Source organism: Curcuma longa, chromosome 11 (genome assembly GCF_044706935.1).
Source record: "Curcuma longa cultivar G26 ecotype Majalengka, Jawa Barat chromosome 11, ITB_CL_G26_1.1, whole genome shotgun sequence".
Taxonomy (NCBI): domain Eukaryota; kingdom Viridiplantae; phylum Streptophyta; class Magnoliopsida; order Zingiberales; family Zingiberaceae; genus Curcuma; species Curcuma longa.
This window is the reverse complement of record NC_133871.1, coordinates 10248209-10265187: the sequence shown is the minus strand read 5'-3', so window position 1 is coordinate 10265187 and position 16979 is coordinate 10248209. Positions and strand designations below refer to the sequence as shown.

The 16979-nt window shown below is 39.3% G+C and overlaps 2 protein-coding genes across 4 annotated transcripts; both read left to right on the top strand.

Annotated features, from left to right (window-relative positions):
• The first annotated feature begins 109 nt into the window (after positions 1-109).
• On the top strand, positions 110-15606 carry LOC141838562 (transportin MOS14-like). Of its 3 annotated transcripts, XM_074726069.1 has the most exons (10): positions 110-216; positions 1760-1879; positions 2400-2483; positions 2561-2620; positions 2779-2907; positions 3257-3318; positions 3509-3565; positions 13201-13321; positions 14612-14743; positions 15251-15606. In XM_074726069.1, the coding sequence occupies exons 1-10, from the start codon at positions 157-159 to the stop codon at positions 15353-15355; spliced, it is 930 nt and encodes a 309-aa protein (XP_074582170.1). In that variant the 5' UTR covers positions 110-156; the 3' UTR covers positions 15356-15606. The 3 variants fall into 3 exon arrangements, with proteins under 3 accessions (XP_074582170.1, XP_074582171.1, XP_074582172.1); XM_074726070.1 differs by lacking the exon at positions 1760-1879; XM_074726071.1 differs by lacking the exon at positions 15251-15606 and having other exon boundaries at positions 14631-14732.
• Positions 7308-10109, top strand: LOC141839412 (proline-rich receptor-like protein kinase PERK12). The gene is made up of 7 exons (XM_074727153.1): positions 7308-7620; positions 8786-8872; positions 8937-9007; positions 9188-9264; positions 9359-9506; positions 9598-9759; positions 9888-10109. The coding sequence occupies exons 1-7, from the start codon at positions 7341-7343 to the stop codon at positions 10107-10109; spliced, it is 1047 nt and encodes a 348-aa protein (XP_074583254.1). The 5' UTR covers positions 7308-7340.
• Positions 15607-16979: the final 1373 nt, after the last annotated feature.

Here is a 16979-nt window from a genome sequence, read left to right as displayed (position 1 = left end):
GCTTCGTCACTGTCGGCCTCGCGATCTACGACACATGCAGGACATCCGCGCTCCGGTCTCCACCATCTGCCGCACCCACTTCCATTCTCGTATCATGATCCACGTGAGGTCTACCGCGGTCACACTGGGTAGCCTATTCAACAAATTGAGAAGTGCATGGAATGTGAGACATCCTTGACCCCTGAAGAGGCCAAGGAATTCGGGATCATCGACGAGGTAATTGTGCACAACTAAAAGCGGTACTATTGTTTTACCAGATACTATTGTTTTACTTGAGCAGTTGGATGGAAGTGTTTGGCTTCGTTTTGTTGATACCCCCAAGTGAGGGAATGACTAAAGAAACAACAGTACATATCCGTTTTTTTTTTTGGGTTCAAAACAATAGTATATTAGTTCATTAGATTGAAGAAACTTTGTCGATGTTTACTGTCTCTTGCTGCAATTAATTCTTGTCATCAGAGATCTGTTAATCATGCAATTTTGTGTTCTTGTTTCATCATGTTAAGAGAGTTATTAAGAGTAATACTTAACTCCATGTTCTTTATATAGAAATGTGATGGAGGAAAATTGTTTGCCTACTTATTCTGGTGAGGTTACAATGGTTCCTCTTTAATTTCAGTTTGAAGATTAAATTCTATCGATTTGATCTTCGTAAGATTTCATCTAAATTAGTTCTGAGTAATTGGTGATTTTGAATTAGGAAGGTTGAAGTTTTAAGTATTGATAATAATGTATCAGATTGATGTATTTATGACTTTTGCTGGTATCTATTGGCTAAATTATTTAGTTGGCGATGAATTTATTTATCTTCGTTAAGTAGAATAAGACCAATTAAATGAATAACATCCAACAACTTTGAGTTGTGCAACCTATTTACCATCTTGATCAATTATAATTTTTCAATTTACCTCTTTATAGATGATTATAGAACTGACCGTGTGGGACCATTGAGATAGTAGATTTCATTTTTGTTGAAGTGCAACCTATTTACAAAAAAGGACACCATATAACATAAACTGCTCAATATCATGAGCCAAATGACTCATAAGTGAACAGTATGAATCGATCTGATTCATTTAATTAAATTGGTATTTTACTATGTAAGTAAATTTCTGTATTACCATAAATCTCTTTATACTTTCATATTTGAATTTGATAGTTAAATTATGAACAATAAATTTTTAAATTTATAAAGATTCGATAAAATTATCACAAACTCATATTAGGATAATGATACTCACTAATCAATACTATTAATGAATTTTTAAAACTTTTTTATTTGAAAAATATTAAAATTTTAAATTTTAAAATGATGTAAATTTATTAGTCAGTTTTATTTGAAATTAAATGATAAATTTAGAAAATTTTAAATTATTTAAAATTAAAATTAATATATTTTTTAAAAAAATCTTTAATATATCTATACTCTTATATCTAAATTGGAGTGTAAATTGAGAAGAGTGACTTTTGAATAAGTAGGGTAAGATTTAAGAATATATTAATTTTGATTTAGATTGATTCATAATTCTTTAGATTTATTAGTTAATTTTAAATACAATTGACCTCCGAAGAAAAAAAAAGTATTTAAGGAATATGATATTTAATTTAGATATTATAAAAAAAAGTATTTAAGGAATATCAGCACAGAAAAAAGAAGCCAATTCACACGAGAGGTTTGATGAAAGCTTTACTCAGTAAGTTGAAGTTGCAGTCTCTTGTTTTAGATTCTTGTCATCAATGAGCTTTCTATGTTTTGCAGCTCCTCTCTCATACTCCCACTGTTCTTCAGTTCCTTTTGCTTCAGTCGGAACAAAGATTAGACAATGAGATTAAGCTTCAAGATAAAAACAGGAGGGTATTACGATGTTTGCTTAGTTGGGTGAGTGCTTGCACCTTTGTCGTGCTTAATTGCATTGCGGTCAATCATTATGAGTCTATCTGATGTTTGCTAATTAGATTGACAATCAGGAGTATGCTGAGTTAGGCCAATTGGACATTGTTTTTCTTTATGAGCTGATCTCCCAAATCAGCAAACATTTGAATTCAGACTTCACCCAACTTACTTCTAAAAAGGACATATGAATATTCCTTACCTGCTTAGTTAAGTATGTCGTTAGAGTTAGTAATATTCCCCAGAAGATATGCTAACCTTTCATTTTTTTTGACAAGCTTTCTACTCTATGTGAGTTTCACTTATGCTGTGAACTGGTTATATAATTCTGCAACATTCATAATTTCCTTAATTTTCTTGGATCTACCTCCATGATAACTGATGTATCTACTATTTTCTTTATTTCATGTCTTGTTTTCCTGTTCATTTTCTTTCTATAAAAATCATGTACTCTTCATTCTACCTTCCTGCTTATCATCACTGTAACAAAGATTTTTATGGACTGCAGGTACGTGTGGGATGCTTTTCAGAGATTCCACCTGCTTCCTTACCCACACATCCACTATTTACCTTTGTTTTCAATTCCTTGCAGGTTAACTTTTCATTCCCATCCGCAGTAAGCTAATGCAGTACTCATTCACTTAAACATGTAGGCATAATTTTGGACAGGTTTCATCCTCATTCGATGTGGCTGTTGAAGTTTTAATTGAGCTTGTTAGTCGGTATGAAGTAAGTCTCCTTTCCATTTTATGTGTTTTGAGAGATAATGCCAATCAATATCAAATTTTGATAATTTATGGAATGGATACAAGATTTCAAATTATAGTTTTTCTTTCATCTGCTGCTAGTATTCTGACTTTAACCACAACTTCTCTTGACCTCTACAGGGCTTACCACAGGTCTTATTGATTAGAATACAATATCTAAAAGATGTGCTTTTGAGATCAGCTATTCTTAATAAAGATGAGAAAATAATCAGTGGCCTTGCATGCTTGATGTCTGAAATCGGACAAGCTGTGAGTCTTTTTCTTTTTAAAATTCAAATAGTGGATGTTGTATTTACTTTCAACTGAAGTTCCTTTTATTGGATTAACTTATTAACTTATTTTACATTACCTAACTGCTTTTTACTGGAATCAGTTGTAATTGAGGTGGACTAGTTGGTTTAGTGAATCCATCTAGAACATAGCTGGATTCTCTGAAGGCAGGAAAATGTTCTTATTTTGATTAGGACAGAAGTTGATGCAACTGGTTGAACATGTTTTTTTCGATGATAGTTTCTAAAGGGACCATAAATTTGTAACATGCTGACTTATATATGGGGCAGCATAATGTTTATTTACTGATATCTGTTCCACATAGCAGGCACCAGCTCTTATTGCAACAGCAACTGCTGAGGCACTGACACTTGCGGATGCACTCTTGAGGTAATATTGTAATAATTTTGAGATGATATATTATTACTATGCGCTTTTGATTTTGGCCGATATTTGCTCTATGCACGTTGAGATGGAATGTCCTAGCATACTTAGCACTTGAATCTTCATTTATTAAGCGAATTGTACATTGTTTTCTTTGCGCTGTCAACCTCTGCTGATAATTTCTCATTCATCACAGTTGTGTGACTTATTCTAGCTGTGACTGGGAGATTGCAGATTCAACCTTGCAGTTCTGGTAATATCGCATCATGTGTCTTCATTATTATCTAAGAAGTTGCAAAGTTAAGCAGTTTCATTGCTAGTTCCAAGTGGCTGTGGAGTATCTCCTGCTATTGAATTAAAGCTTAGATCATTTGATTTGTGATTTATTTATACTTGTTTTTAGACTATCAAGACTAACACTGTGGAGCATTTTCATTGCTTTAGCATGGTATAACTTAATAAAGCAACTTGAGACAAACTGAATGTCTTTGAATTCGATTCAGCAAACAAAGAAGCTGCAATAGTATGAAAAGCCAAGAGCCAAAGTGTAAGAGTTGGTTCACCAGATTTGTTGAAAAAACAAAATGTAGTTCTGTGCCAAATTGAGTATTGGTAAACGAACATAGTATTAGAAATTGCATCTGCAATGACATGTAAGCATAGAAAGCCTTCTGTAATTGTGCAAGATCAAAGAAATTTGAGAAGCAAGGTGCAATAGCACAATGTATCCCCTTATAGTTCTATCTGACTAAAAGCCATAGTAATCTGTGCAGAATTATATGTAGCTTGACAAATTTAACAAAATTACAGTGTCAGACATAATTTAAAATGATAGGACCATAGATGTACACTCCTCCAGATGTAATCAGAAAATAACAAATATATGTTATGAAATTTGTGAATGATGAGATAATGGTAACAAAGTAATACCAGGATGGTTTCTGTCTCCATCAGCATATCTTACTTGAATAGGTCCTGATCCCTGAGAAAATGGATATAAAGTCAAGCCACAATGTATAAAAGAGAAAGCTCCATTAAAATAATTGGCAGTGTAAAAAGCACTCACTCCAGGCAAAGTATATTGATTATGTAAAGCCCTGATGGCTCTATCAGCATCATCAGAAGTGGCATATTTTACAAAACAACATCCTGCAAAATAAAGGTTTCCTTTCTTGACCAAGATGAACAGAAAGAATAATTAATGGATATGATAAACATAACATATGCACAGCAGGAATCAGGAAAACAAAATAAGTATTTAATAAACTAATTCATCTAAATCAATGAGGCAAAGGTGACTAAATGATTCAATCTTTTGTAGGTTAGGAATGGTAGATGCAACTGAATAGGAATCATAACTCATTTGCACAGATAGAAAACTGAATTTATGCTTAGTTTACTTGGAGGTGCGGAAAGAGAAACTGAGAAAAGTTTTCTTCTGCATGCATGCATCCACCGTTTACTTTTTTCAATTTTTACGAAGGGAGAGAAAGTTAATCCATCTGTTGATGGATTTTCTGTCAAAATCGCTCCCCTCCAAATCAGGCGGAACGCAAGGATGGAAAAAGAAAAAGACGTAACTATCCTCTCTCTCTTTCCCTGCTCTCTCTTCGTCCTGCTCCTCTCCTGCGCCCCCCGATGCCCCCATCAGCTCACGGAAGTCTGGGCGGTGGAGTTGATCGGTCGGCAGGCGATGAGCTCCCTGGAGTCTGACCTCCGCTGATGTGGACGAGGAGGCCGCGGCGGTGGCGTTGATCGGACGACGGACGAGGAGGCCGCGGCGGCGAGCAGGGCGTTCGCAGCGGAGATGGCGGCCGCGCCCTTCGGCGGACGAGGAGGCCGCGGCGGCGAGCAGGGCGTTCGCAGCGGAGATGGCAGCCTCGCCCTTCGCCGAGGCGCTGACGAGCAGGGAAGAAGGTCTGCAGGCGATGAGCTCCCTGGAGTCTGACCTCCGTTGATGTGGACGAGGAGGCCGCGGAGATGGCGGCCGCGCCCTTCGGTGGACGAGGAGGCCGCGGCGGCGAGCATGGCGTTCGCAGCGGAGATGGTGGCCGCGCCCTTCGGCCTCGCCCTTCGCCGAGGCACCGGCGAGCAAGGAAGAAGGGGTGGCCGGGTGGGGCAAAAGAGAAATCGAGGCAATGGGGATAGGGTATTTTAGTAAATAAATAAATTAATTTTTTTATTTATATAAATTAATAATTTTAAATATAAGAGATTTTATTCATCCTCCTTGTATCAAAGTAAACAAATACAAGAGAAAAAAGATTCCGTTCCCTTTCCCTTAAGGTAAAGTAGCTACAATACCACTTGAAAAGGAATAACAACACACATATACTAAAAGCAGGAAATAATTAATCAGGAAAAAAGTACCATTACTTCAAATGCCAACACAGACAATTAGCTTGAATTTCACTTGATAATATTGCAATAATCCTGGTGACTTGGTGGCCTACCATAAATGGTCGGGGGGCCGATTGAACTTCTCATACATTACTTGTGGGCTAATCCTTCAATAGTGGGCCTCAATCCAAACAAAGATCCGGCCCATGTTAAACCAGAACGTCTAGAATATTCTTATAGTTGAATAAGAACCTTTCTTTTCTTTAAAAATAATTAATTGCTTTAAGCCTAAACTAAATCAGGAAAATTCCTGTTGGATTCCCTTTTTTTTCACTGCTTTATTTTGGGAATCTATTTTCCCGCGAACCGAGGTGAACCCATAAATTTTAGAAGAAAAAATTCACCATTTCTGGCGAACTCAATCTTCAATCACAATTATCTTTGTCTTTTAATTTTATATCCCGCATAAGATTTTAGATTTTTTTTTCTCTCTTCTTCACCTTCTATTCAAATTCGCCTTTCTCTATCGCAATCTTTTCTTCGATAGCATAATTTCAGTCTCTTTTGGGCAATTGTTAAACTGTTAGGGGGTTAAGTTAAAATTGCATGGGGGAGAAATCTTGATCAACATAAATGACAGATTCCGCTCCGTCTCCTACAAGTTTGGACTCCGACGATGATACAACGCCGACGACGACCACATCGCCTCCTCCGACTTCTTCCGATGCGGTCCCATCGCCTCCGGAGGATGAGACGGTGAATCCCAGCTCCCCTCCGCCGGCGTCACCTTCGGACTCTCCATCGCCGCCTGAGGCCGCAGCGGTCCAAGCTCCGCCTCCAGCCACCCAGCCTCCTCCTGCAGCCACCCAACCTCCTCCAGTAAAGCCAACGGTGACGCCGGCGAATTCCAGCACAAACGCTCCAGCTCATCCGTCAAACACTGTCGCCTCGCCTCCGCCCCCCGCCGGAAATACTCCCTCAAACCCGGCGTCGAGTAATCAACCGACGACCACCCCTCCTCCTCCTCCTCCTCCCCTGCCTCTGCCAGATGAGAAATCGCCAGCCAACGCGTTGCCGCCTCCGACGACATTGTCTCCGCCGTCTCCGCCTGCGGTTCCAAAGAGCCCCCCGCCGACACCTCGGCCGTCGAAGGCGGCTGCGGAGGCTCCTCCAATTCCGAGTTCCCCTGCCGCCATTGCTCCTCCGGCGAACGCGATGCCCACGCCTCCGGCCCCGCCCGGCACTCCTCTGCCTCCTCCCTCGACGGCTACTGGCCAACAGAGAACCAGTACCGACAGTTGGATCGATCACTCATCGAGACGCGCTGCCCCTGAGCCGGCCGCTTCGTCGTGGCACGACAAAACCGACACTATCGTCGTCGGGATCACCGCGGCCGGAGTGCTCGTGTTCCTCGCCATCGCGTTCCTGGCTTTGAGGCGGAATAAGAGAGGGCAGGGAACTGGAGCGCGGTACCGGCAAACCCCCAACGCCGAAACTTCTCCGGGCGGTTAGTTTTCTCGACTGCAATTAATGCTTATTCGCCATTTCTGAAACCGCGAGCTCATTCCATTTCTACTCTAGACATGGTGCAGGGTTCCCACAGAGGGCCGGCAAACTCGTACGGGATCTACGTCGCAGACGCAATCGACGCCGGCGGATCCAAAGCGTGCTTCGGATACGAGGAGCTGATGCGGATCACGAACGGGTTTGCCCAGGAGAACCTGATTGGGGAGGGAGGGTTCGGGTCGGTGTACAAGGGGGCGTTAGTGGACGGGCGGCAGGTGGCGGTGAAGCAGCTGAAAGACGGGAGCGGGCAGGGGGAAAGAGAGTTCCGGGCAGAGGTCGAGATCATCAGCAGAGTGCACCACCGCCACCTTGTGTCGCTGGTCGGTTTCTGCATCGCCGAGCATCACCGCCTGCTCGTGTACGAATTCGTGTCCAACGACACTTTGGACCATCATTTACACGGTAAATACGTCAGATTCATCGAATATTTTTCAAATAAAATTTTATATTTACAAAAATAAAAAATACCTGTTCCGTTTGAGAAGAGCGTACGGACAAGTCACCGAACCTTCGCCGGAGCGGGTGTGAAGCAGAAAGAGGGGAGAACACAAAAAACGTGAGTAGGAAAGCTCGGGAGTGCCCCGAGCGCGACCACTCCGATGCTTAAGTCAAAGACGGCGAGATGAGGAAGAAGATGAACAGTAAGGGATTTGAGCGTGGAAGAGAGCAGAAGAAGAGAAAAACTTACCTGCTGAGGAGGGAGTGGTCGTTTTAAGGAGAGACGAGCGTGTACACCTGTCACGTCATCATTTAAGGAATATCCCATCAAGATTAATGAAGTGTCAGGAACAATTGAGTTTCCTGTCTCATCGTCGGTAAGTAACCATCTTATCATGACCCATGCGGCTGTCAGAAAGATGGCGGTAATAAATGGGAGTATGGGCTTGTTAGAAGTCATGATGGGATATGTCAGGGCACTGTAGGGCGATCTGGCGATTCGGCTTGACAAGAGGTTCAAAGGGCAAGGGTGGTGGTCGACTGGCGATCCGGCCACTCAGTGACTCGATTGACAATACAGCCGAATGGAGGTGTAACTGAATGGAGGTATGGCCGAATGGGGATATGGCCGAATGGAGTATAGCCGAATGGACAATTCGGCTGATTGGTGAACCGAATGGAAGAGTGATTCGACTTCGTGCGATTCGGTAACTCCCTTGCCCGGATCAAATGGGGAGGTCATTCGATCGCTCATGCTGAGAGCCGAATGAGATGTCATTCAATGGCTTCCTCGAACGAGTAGAGAGAGAACACTTAGTCAATCAAGCCTAAAGATGCTGCCGACGTGCCTTTGGGTGAGATCAGGATCGGACTCAAGTCAAATCAGGGGATCCCAAGGATTATCCCCGTAACAATACCTATTATCATTTTACTCAGAAAGTATTTTTAAAAAATAATAAAAAGCATCAAAATATATTTTGGTATATAATATTTCATGTATATAGTAATTTTGATTGAATTTTATATCATAGCTTCTTAATTGATACATTTCTATTATTTGTTTCCTCCATTTTTGAAAGAAAATTTTTATTTTTAATAATTTATTTATTTCACCTTTGTAATCGTATAGGGAAGGGGCTTCCCGTGTTGGATTGGTCCAAGAGAATGAAAATCGCTATAGGCTCTGCTCGTGGATTATCGTATTTGCATGAAGATTGTAAGTATTTTCCTTTTTATTAAAAAAATTGTTAATTATAATTTATTTATTTATTTATTTTTAGGTCATCCTCGAATTATTCACAGGGATATCAAGTCAGCTAATATACTTTTGGATGAATCTTTTGAAGCACAGGCAATTTGTTCTATCACTTGAAATATTGAATTTTATATTTTAATCTGTTTAACATGCATAATTAATTAATTATTCATATTTCTAGATATTTCAGGTCTATTATATATATAAACAACACTTTTTAGTTTTAATTTCATATAAATATATTTGTATTATTTATTGTATAGACTATTTGTACAGGTTGCAGATTTTGGGCTAGCAAAGCTAGCAAATGACACCAATACTCACGTGTCAACTAGAGTTATGGGAACATTTGGGTGAGCTTCTAATTTACTTATATTCAAGGACTTATTTGCATATTGTCCCATTTGCAAGTTTGAATTATAAATTATGAAATTTTATCGGTTGAAGATACTTAGCGCCTGAATACGCATCGAGCGGGAAATTAACGGATAGAAGCGATGTGTACTCATTTGGAGTGGTGCTTCTGGAACTCATAACCGGGCGAAAGCCCGTGGATATATCTTTACCTCTTGGGGATGAGAGTTTAGTAGAATGGGTACGTAAAATATCCACTTTGACCCCTCTGAATTCTATTTATATAAGTAAAGTATACAAGTTATATGTTTTTATGTTTTTGACATATAAAGGCTCGACCACGCTTGGTTCACGCTTTAGAGAACGATGAGCTTGAAGAGCTAGTAGATCCAAGGCTTGAGAACAACTATTCGAAAAGCGATATGCTACGAATGATCGAAGCGGCTGCTGCTTGTGTTCGCCACTCGGCCCCCAAGCGCCCGCGCATGGTCCAGGTATACAACATATATCTACACAGCCTACACTATTTACTACTTTAAAAACACCCTCAAATTTTGATTAATGTTAAAACAACCCCTCCCTATCTATACCAATAAAAAAATAAAAATAAAATTGTCTTCAGGTGCTGAGAGCACTGGACAGTGATGGGAAGATGCCTGATCTCTCCAATGGAGTGAAGTTTGGGCAGAGCACTGTGTATGATTCCGCACGATATCAATCTGCGGACCTCCAAAACCTGAGGAAGATGGCATTTGACAGCGATAGTTTATGCATCGATTGTGGTAATAATTCTTCCACGGAGTACTTGAATCCAAACAGGAGCTCAAATTACAGCAGCAGTTAATTGTTCATCAACGTTAATCATTAGATTAGTAGAGGAAGCTAAACCTGTTATATTATCATTAATCATATATACGGGTTGATTTCTGTACAGAAAAATATATTGGATAAGTCTATGTGTATATGACTTTGTAAGGATTTATGCGGGGGGAAAAAGAATACTCTGGATTAATTTTAATTTTACATTAAAAGGTAAATTTTCAATTTGCCCCTGTAATTAAGCAAAATTTTCATTTCATCCTCCCCTCTTTTCTTTAAACTCGAACGAGCAGAAAACCCTAACCTAAACTGCGCTGCGCCGCCAGACGCGCCATGTGCTGTTTGCCGGTCCTTGAGCGACATCTTCTCCCGCCCGCCTCCTTAAATGGCTTCATCTCCGACGATATGGTTTCTGGGTGAAGACGATTTCTGGGTGAAGACGCAAGGAGTGCGAGCTCAGGCATCCCCATTCCATCCACCTCCATCCACCCAGTAGCCATATCGTCGGAGAAGAAGCCATTTAAGCACACAACGCCACTAACATGGCCATCTTGTTCCGTCACTGCCGCCGGATTCTCAACCATGAGCAGCGCCGAGCTGCAGAGGAAGGTGGCCCAGGCAGTGCACGTCCTCAACCACGACGGGGAGTCCTGCAACAACCCGGTGGCGGCCAACCAATGGCTGGTCCAGTTCCAGCAGTCCGACTCGGCCTGGGAGGTCGCTGCTGCCTCCATTCTCACCAACCTCCACCGCCGTCCCCTCTGACTTCGAGGTCGAGTTCTTCGCTGCCCAAATACTTCGCCGCAAGGTGCGTCTGCATGAACTTTCAACTCCTCCACTCCCCTTATCGCGTCGAAGGTGTGATCCTGATGACGATGCCCTTGTTTCCTAGGTTCAAGATGAAGGCTATTACTTGCAGTTGGCTGCCAAAGACGCCTTGCTCAACGCACTTATTCTCGCTGCGCAACGCTTCTGCTCGGGACCGACCCGCACAGGTACGCCTTCATATCTGGCTCTTTTCTTCTTCTTATGGCAAGAAGACACGCATTGCACCTTGATCCTCAACAGATGTCCATTTGTGCTTGCCGTTTCCAAACTGTTTGTGGATTTGCTCCGTTGATGGTCATCTCGAGATCTGATAGTCATAATAATTGAAACATTATTGTCTTGCCATTCGTTCATTCTTTTGGTCCAATTCATAAGTGCAATCTTTAAGGATTTGTTGCGTCTTCTCTTGATAATTGCAGCTTCTAACCCAGATATGTCTTGCACTTTCTGCTCTCATTCTACGGTCAGTTGACCAAAGCATGCCCATCGACCAGCTCTTCTCCAGCTTGCACCAGCATGAGACTCAACAGAATGGGAACCTTGCAGTGCTAGAGATGCTTACTGTTCTCCCTGAGGAAGTAGTAGAGGACCGAAATTGGGATTGCAATATCAGCACAGAAAAAAGAAGCCAATTCACATGAGAGGTTTGCTGAAAGCTTCACTCAGTAAGTTGAAGTTGCAGTGTCTTGTTTTAGATTCTTGTCATCAATGAGCTTTCTATGTTTTGCATCTCCTCTCTCATACTCCCACTGTGAGTCTTTTTCTTTTTCTTTTTAAAATTCAAATAGTGCATGTTGTATTTACTTTCAACTGAAGTTCATTTTATTGGATTAACTTATTTTACATTACCTAACTGCTTTTTACTGGAATCAGTTGTAAATGAGGTGGACTTTTTGGTTTACTGAATCCATCTAGAACCTAGCTGGATTCTCTGAAGGCAGGAATATGTTCTTATTTTGATTAGGACAGAAGTTGATGCAACTGGTTGAACATGTTTTTTTTCGATGATAGTTTCTAAAGGGACCATAAATTTGTAACATGCTGACTTATATATGGGGCAGCATAATGTTTATTTACTGATATCTGTTCCACATAGCAGGCACCAGCTCTTATTGCAACAGCAACTGCTGCGGATGCACTCTTGAGGTAATATTGTAATAATTTTATGATGATATATTATTACTATGCGCTTTTGATTTTGACCGATATTTGCTCTATGCACGTTGAGATGGAATGTCCTAGCATACTTAGCACTTGAATCTTCATTTATTAAGCGAATTGTACATTTTTTTCTTCGCGCTGTCAACCTCTGCTGATAATTTCTCATTCATCACAGTTGTGGGACTTATTCTAGCTGTGACTGGGAGATTGCAGATTCAACCTTGCAGTTCTGGTAATATCGCATCATGTGTCTTCATTATTATCTAAAAAGTTGCAAAGTTAAGCTGTTTCATTGCTAGTTCCAAGTGGCGGTGGAGTATCTCCTGCTATTGAATTAGAGCTTAGATCATTTGATTTGTGATTTATTTATACTTGTTTTTAGACTACCAAGACTAACACTCTGGAGTACCCTATGCCAGAGTGATTTTGTAAATAAATAGGTCAATCTTGACTCGAGAAAAAGTTTGCTAAAGAAGTATATTACAGAAGCCATGTAAGATTTGGCTCAGAAATTTTCAACTCAAGCTAATTCATATTTATTCTATGTGGTTGTGCACCTCTGAGTATTAGAGGCTATATTGGTCTTGGTCTCGTGCTTCAATCTTGTAATGGTCAAATATCATTGGCCTCTAAATATTTTAATGTGATTCAACATAAGCCCAAATAGAAGCAAAACTACAATGGACATTGGACATCTCGCACAGCTTTTGCAAGAGCACTTTCAATCTTCTCTCATTATTGGTGGAAAAAGCAATGAAATCCCTATGTTTAGCACTCCAAACAGACTATTGAATGATTCCACAGCGAGAAAATCCAATCCATATAAAAAAAACCAAAATCCCATTAAAAATAACTCCAAAGGAGTTTCCACTTTCCAGTTGATTGGGCCTTAATTGCAGTACGGGCCTAGGGCTCCGTGTCTGTGCACATCTGAAGCTAGTATCTAGATTGTTGATCCAGTCTATTTCACCTTTTTACTAAATAGTTATCATCAGTATCTTTGCTTCTAAAAGTTGTAATATGAAATTCTGAGATAATCCCTATGCTGTTAATTGCTGATGGATGATTAATTATGTTCATTCTTCTAGACTGAGATGTTTAATATGGTTATGTTCTTCTAACTTCAGGTGCTGCCTAGCAAATTATCTTCTGGGAGTGGATTTTCAAAGTGCAAATAGGAAAACTGTGGAAGACATGTTCTTCCCTGTGTTCTCAGCATTGCTAGATGCCGTGTTATTGCGTGCCCAGGTTTTATATCCTTTTCTCCCCTTTGTTGTTTCTCTTTTTGTTCAAATTGTAATCATGCTAAGAACTTGCAACTCTGTCATTGCTTTTTCTATCATGTAATTCACCAACTATTTTGCATGTGGTACTATTAACAATGGCGAGATAATACTGAATTTATCTCTTGTTGGACATGCCATTCTTATTTCAGTTGAGAAAAATAAGGGCTTCCTCTTGACTTTAGTGTGTGACTCATTTTAGGTAATGTGTCAACCATGATTCAAATGTCAAGGTATATAGACAAAGAGTATGCACCAAACAGTTCACAGTACTTGTGCTCATGATAAAAAATTTAAACCAAATAATGTCTAAAAGAACTCTATGTCTGAGTGTAATATGTTTTTTTGCACCATATCGACACTACTATCTATCTATTGAAGGGGATTCTTGGTGCAATAGTAAAGTTGCTGCCGTGTGACCTTAAACTTTCGGGTTCGAGTCACGGAAATGGTTTCTTGCAATGCAGTGTTGCATGCAATAGACCTAATGTGGTCTGATCCTTTTCTGGGACCCGCATTGATGGATGCTTCATGCACCGAACTACGCTTTATTGACACTAATATCTATTAGACCATGGACCTGAAACTAAAGATTAAATGTACCAATAAAAATGACAAATGCCAGATGGTAAAGACTCATTTCTTGAAATCTTGCTTGTACTAGGAATTTCCTGATTGGAGGAGGATTATGTTGTTCTTTATTCTGTCGCTACTTTTGATTAAACATGGTCACCTGTCATCTTTTTAATAACAAGGAAATTGGGCAAGAGAAATTCAGTAAGAGAAACAATCATGAGAAACAGGGGGATCATTTCTGGACATAACCACCAAAGCATTAGTATACACTGCCTATCATCGCATGTATACATCCTTTTCCCTGACTCTAGGTTTCTCTCAACTACTATCTCTTATTCTGCCTATCATGCATTGCTTCTCCTCTTAGGATCCATGGCAAGTCCATGGTTTCTTCCTAATGACTATTTAGAACAGTCTCTTCTTATGTGAATGTGATTTTGTACGATAATATGCAACTGATCAAACAAAATGGCAGTTTTTTACCTGATATGATGAAACATTTAATTTTAATATCCAAATTGCTAAATCATTTTACTTTTCATTGCATAATATATTCTTGGTTTTCCTTTGGTGTCTAGTTTTTTGAATACAAAACATATGAATTTTAACATGTTCTTTTGGTGTCTTCTTCTTGATTTTTCACAAAAAATATTTGTCTGACAAATGTGGGTTCTTCTAGGTTGGTGATACTGGATCAGACAACCGTGATAGCCTAGACATACCTGATGGGTTGGTTCACTTCAGATTGAACCTTGAGGAACTTTTGATTGATATCTGTCAAATTCTGGGTCCTGCTGCATTTGTTCAGAAGGTGAGAACATTATTTTGCACGGTAGGAAGTTGAGATGGCATGCTGTATGTCAGGTTTGGTTTACCATTCCAATTAAACCATTCCAATGCCATTTGAATTGATTCTTATTCCATGCTACTTGCATATGTTAAAAACGCATGTCAACTTAAGTCTCACAAGGTAACCGTAAGACTTGCTGCCAAAGCTATTTTTGCTATTCCATTATTGTTTTTTAAATCTTAAAATGCCACTTCAATTTGGATAAATCTTTAACTTTAACATTAAAGAATTTAAGATAGTTGGGACCCATGATTAATTGTAACAATAAAACAAAACTGAGGTTCAATCTAGTTGTTTAAAATTATTTTGCATTATCAAAATTAAATCCTTCTACTGATACCTAGAATAAAAATTCAGTTACTGATACTGCAATGTTCATTCATTGCCTTTATGTCTACCTATGTTTAAATCTGAACATTTTGAAAACTAATTTTTGTGCAATAACTATTTCACAATCATTTGTTGCAGCTTTTGTCAATTCGATGTGCTTCCTTTGATTCATTTCCCCATTGGGTAGAACTTGAAGCTAGAATGTTTGCCTTGAATGTGGTAAGCAATATGTTTTGGAAATGACTGCAATATCCTTGATCATATAACATGCTAATTAAATATATTATGGAAACAACTGCTTGATTTACCTTGGTTGTGCATTTATGTAATTATACGCCTTCACATAGAAGCACAGTGCAATATCTGCAACTGGAATATTTCTTTTTCACAGTAGTAATTCCCGGAATATATTAATTAAGTAGTTTTGGGAATATGATAATTATCTATTTCATAGGTAAATTTATTATTCATGTCATGATAGGGCAATTTAAGTGAACTTTGACAATTATTTTTATGCCTATTGACTTTTATCTTGGAGTGCATTTGTTGATTGATGGTGTGTATCAATGTAACCATAATTTATGAATACCTGTAATGATAAGGTTAAACGTCTGATAATATATTAGTTAGTCCAACCAAACTTTAACCTGATGATTCTTGTGTATTAGCTAAGATTTATTTTTTAGTTTTTCTTTTATAATATATATGTCAAAATAATATATGGATGCCCCTGGAATGTAAACCCGTTTTTAAGATCCTCCTCTATCGCGCAACATCAAATTGGAACAAAACATATGAATGATCCTGCTCTATGTTTTTTCTATAGCGTATTTGCAGGATCGTATTCACATTATCCAATGATTCTAAAGGTTGCCTACGTGGAAAAACACCTTGAAGTGTCCATAATCATGAAATCCCTTGCTTTAAAAAATAAAGTACTTTTTTTGTTTGGATGTCTTATGATTTTTTTTTTAATGCGACGAGAAAATACAAAAAAATAATTTCGGCCTCATAAGTTTGGCATAACTAGGGGATTGATTCCCCCTGATTTATCAGATCAACTCAGTAGTGTGACATTAACAACCAGATTAATTGACCTGCCAAACCAATTAACTCTCTCTTCCAGCTCATTTGCTGGCCCAATTTACACTAGCTAGCCTATGCAGCTCTTACGTTACTCTTGGCTAGTGGGCTCGTTAAGGGCCTAATAGACTAGACCCATTATTGGTCCAATATGATGTTATGCACTAACCTATTAGACCCCTCTCTGGCTTAATAGATATCAGCTTTCTTTTACATCTTTTAGACAGGATGATAGTTCAAATTTTACCTAAAACATATTACATTTGAAAAATTTAAAAATTTATAATACTGGACTGTCGGTCAAGATCTAAGTTTTCTAATTCACCTCAATATGAAAAACTTCAATAGAACCAGATTAATCACTTCTAAGATTAATTAAATTGTAAGAACTAGATACATAGATTATAAAAAACAAAAATACAGATCCAATTAGCAGCCAGAAATCAGCTGACTAGTAAGCCCAGCACCTTACTGGTCCAATAGCAAGCCCATTATCAGGCTACCGCATCCTTAAAGATAACCACTTAACGTCTGTTTACTGACCCAATATCGATCCCATTAACGGCTATTTGCTAGCCCAATAGAGAGCCCAATCACGGGTGCTACTGGTCCAATAGAGTCCACTGCGAGTTGCGTCTTCATCAGACTGATCTGAGCCAGATACAGGCCTATCAGTGAGTCCATCCATGGCCCAGTACTCGACCACCAGAGACCATTACGAGTCCAGTATAGGGCCCCTACGGACACAATTTCTAGACCAAAAGGATATGCTTGCCCTACAAAA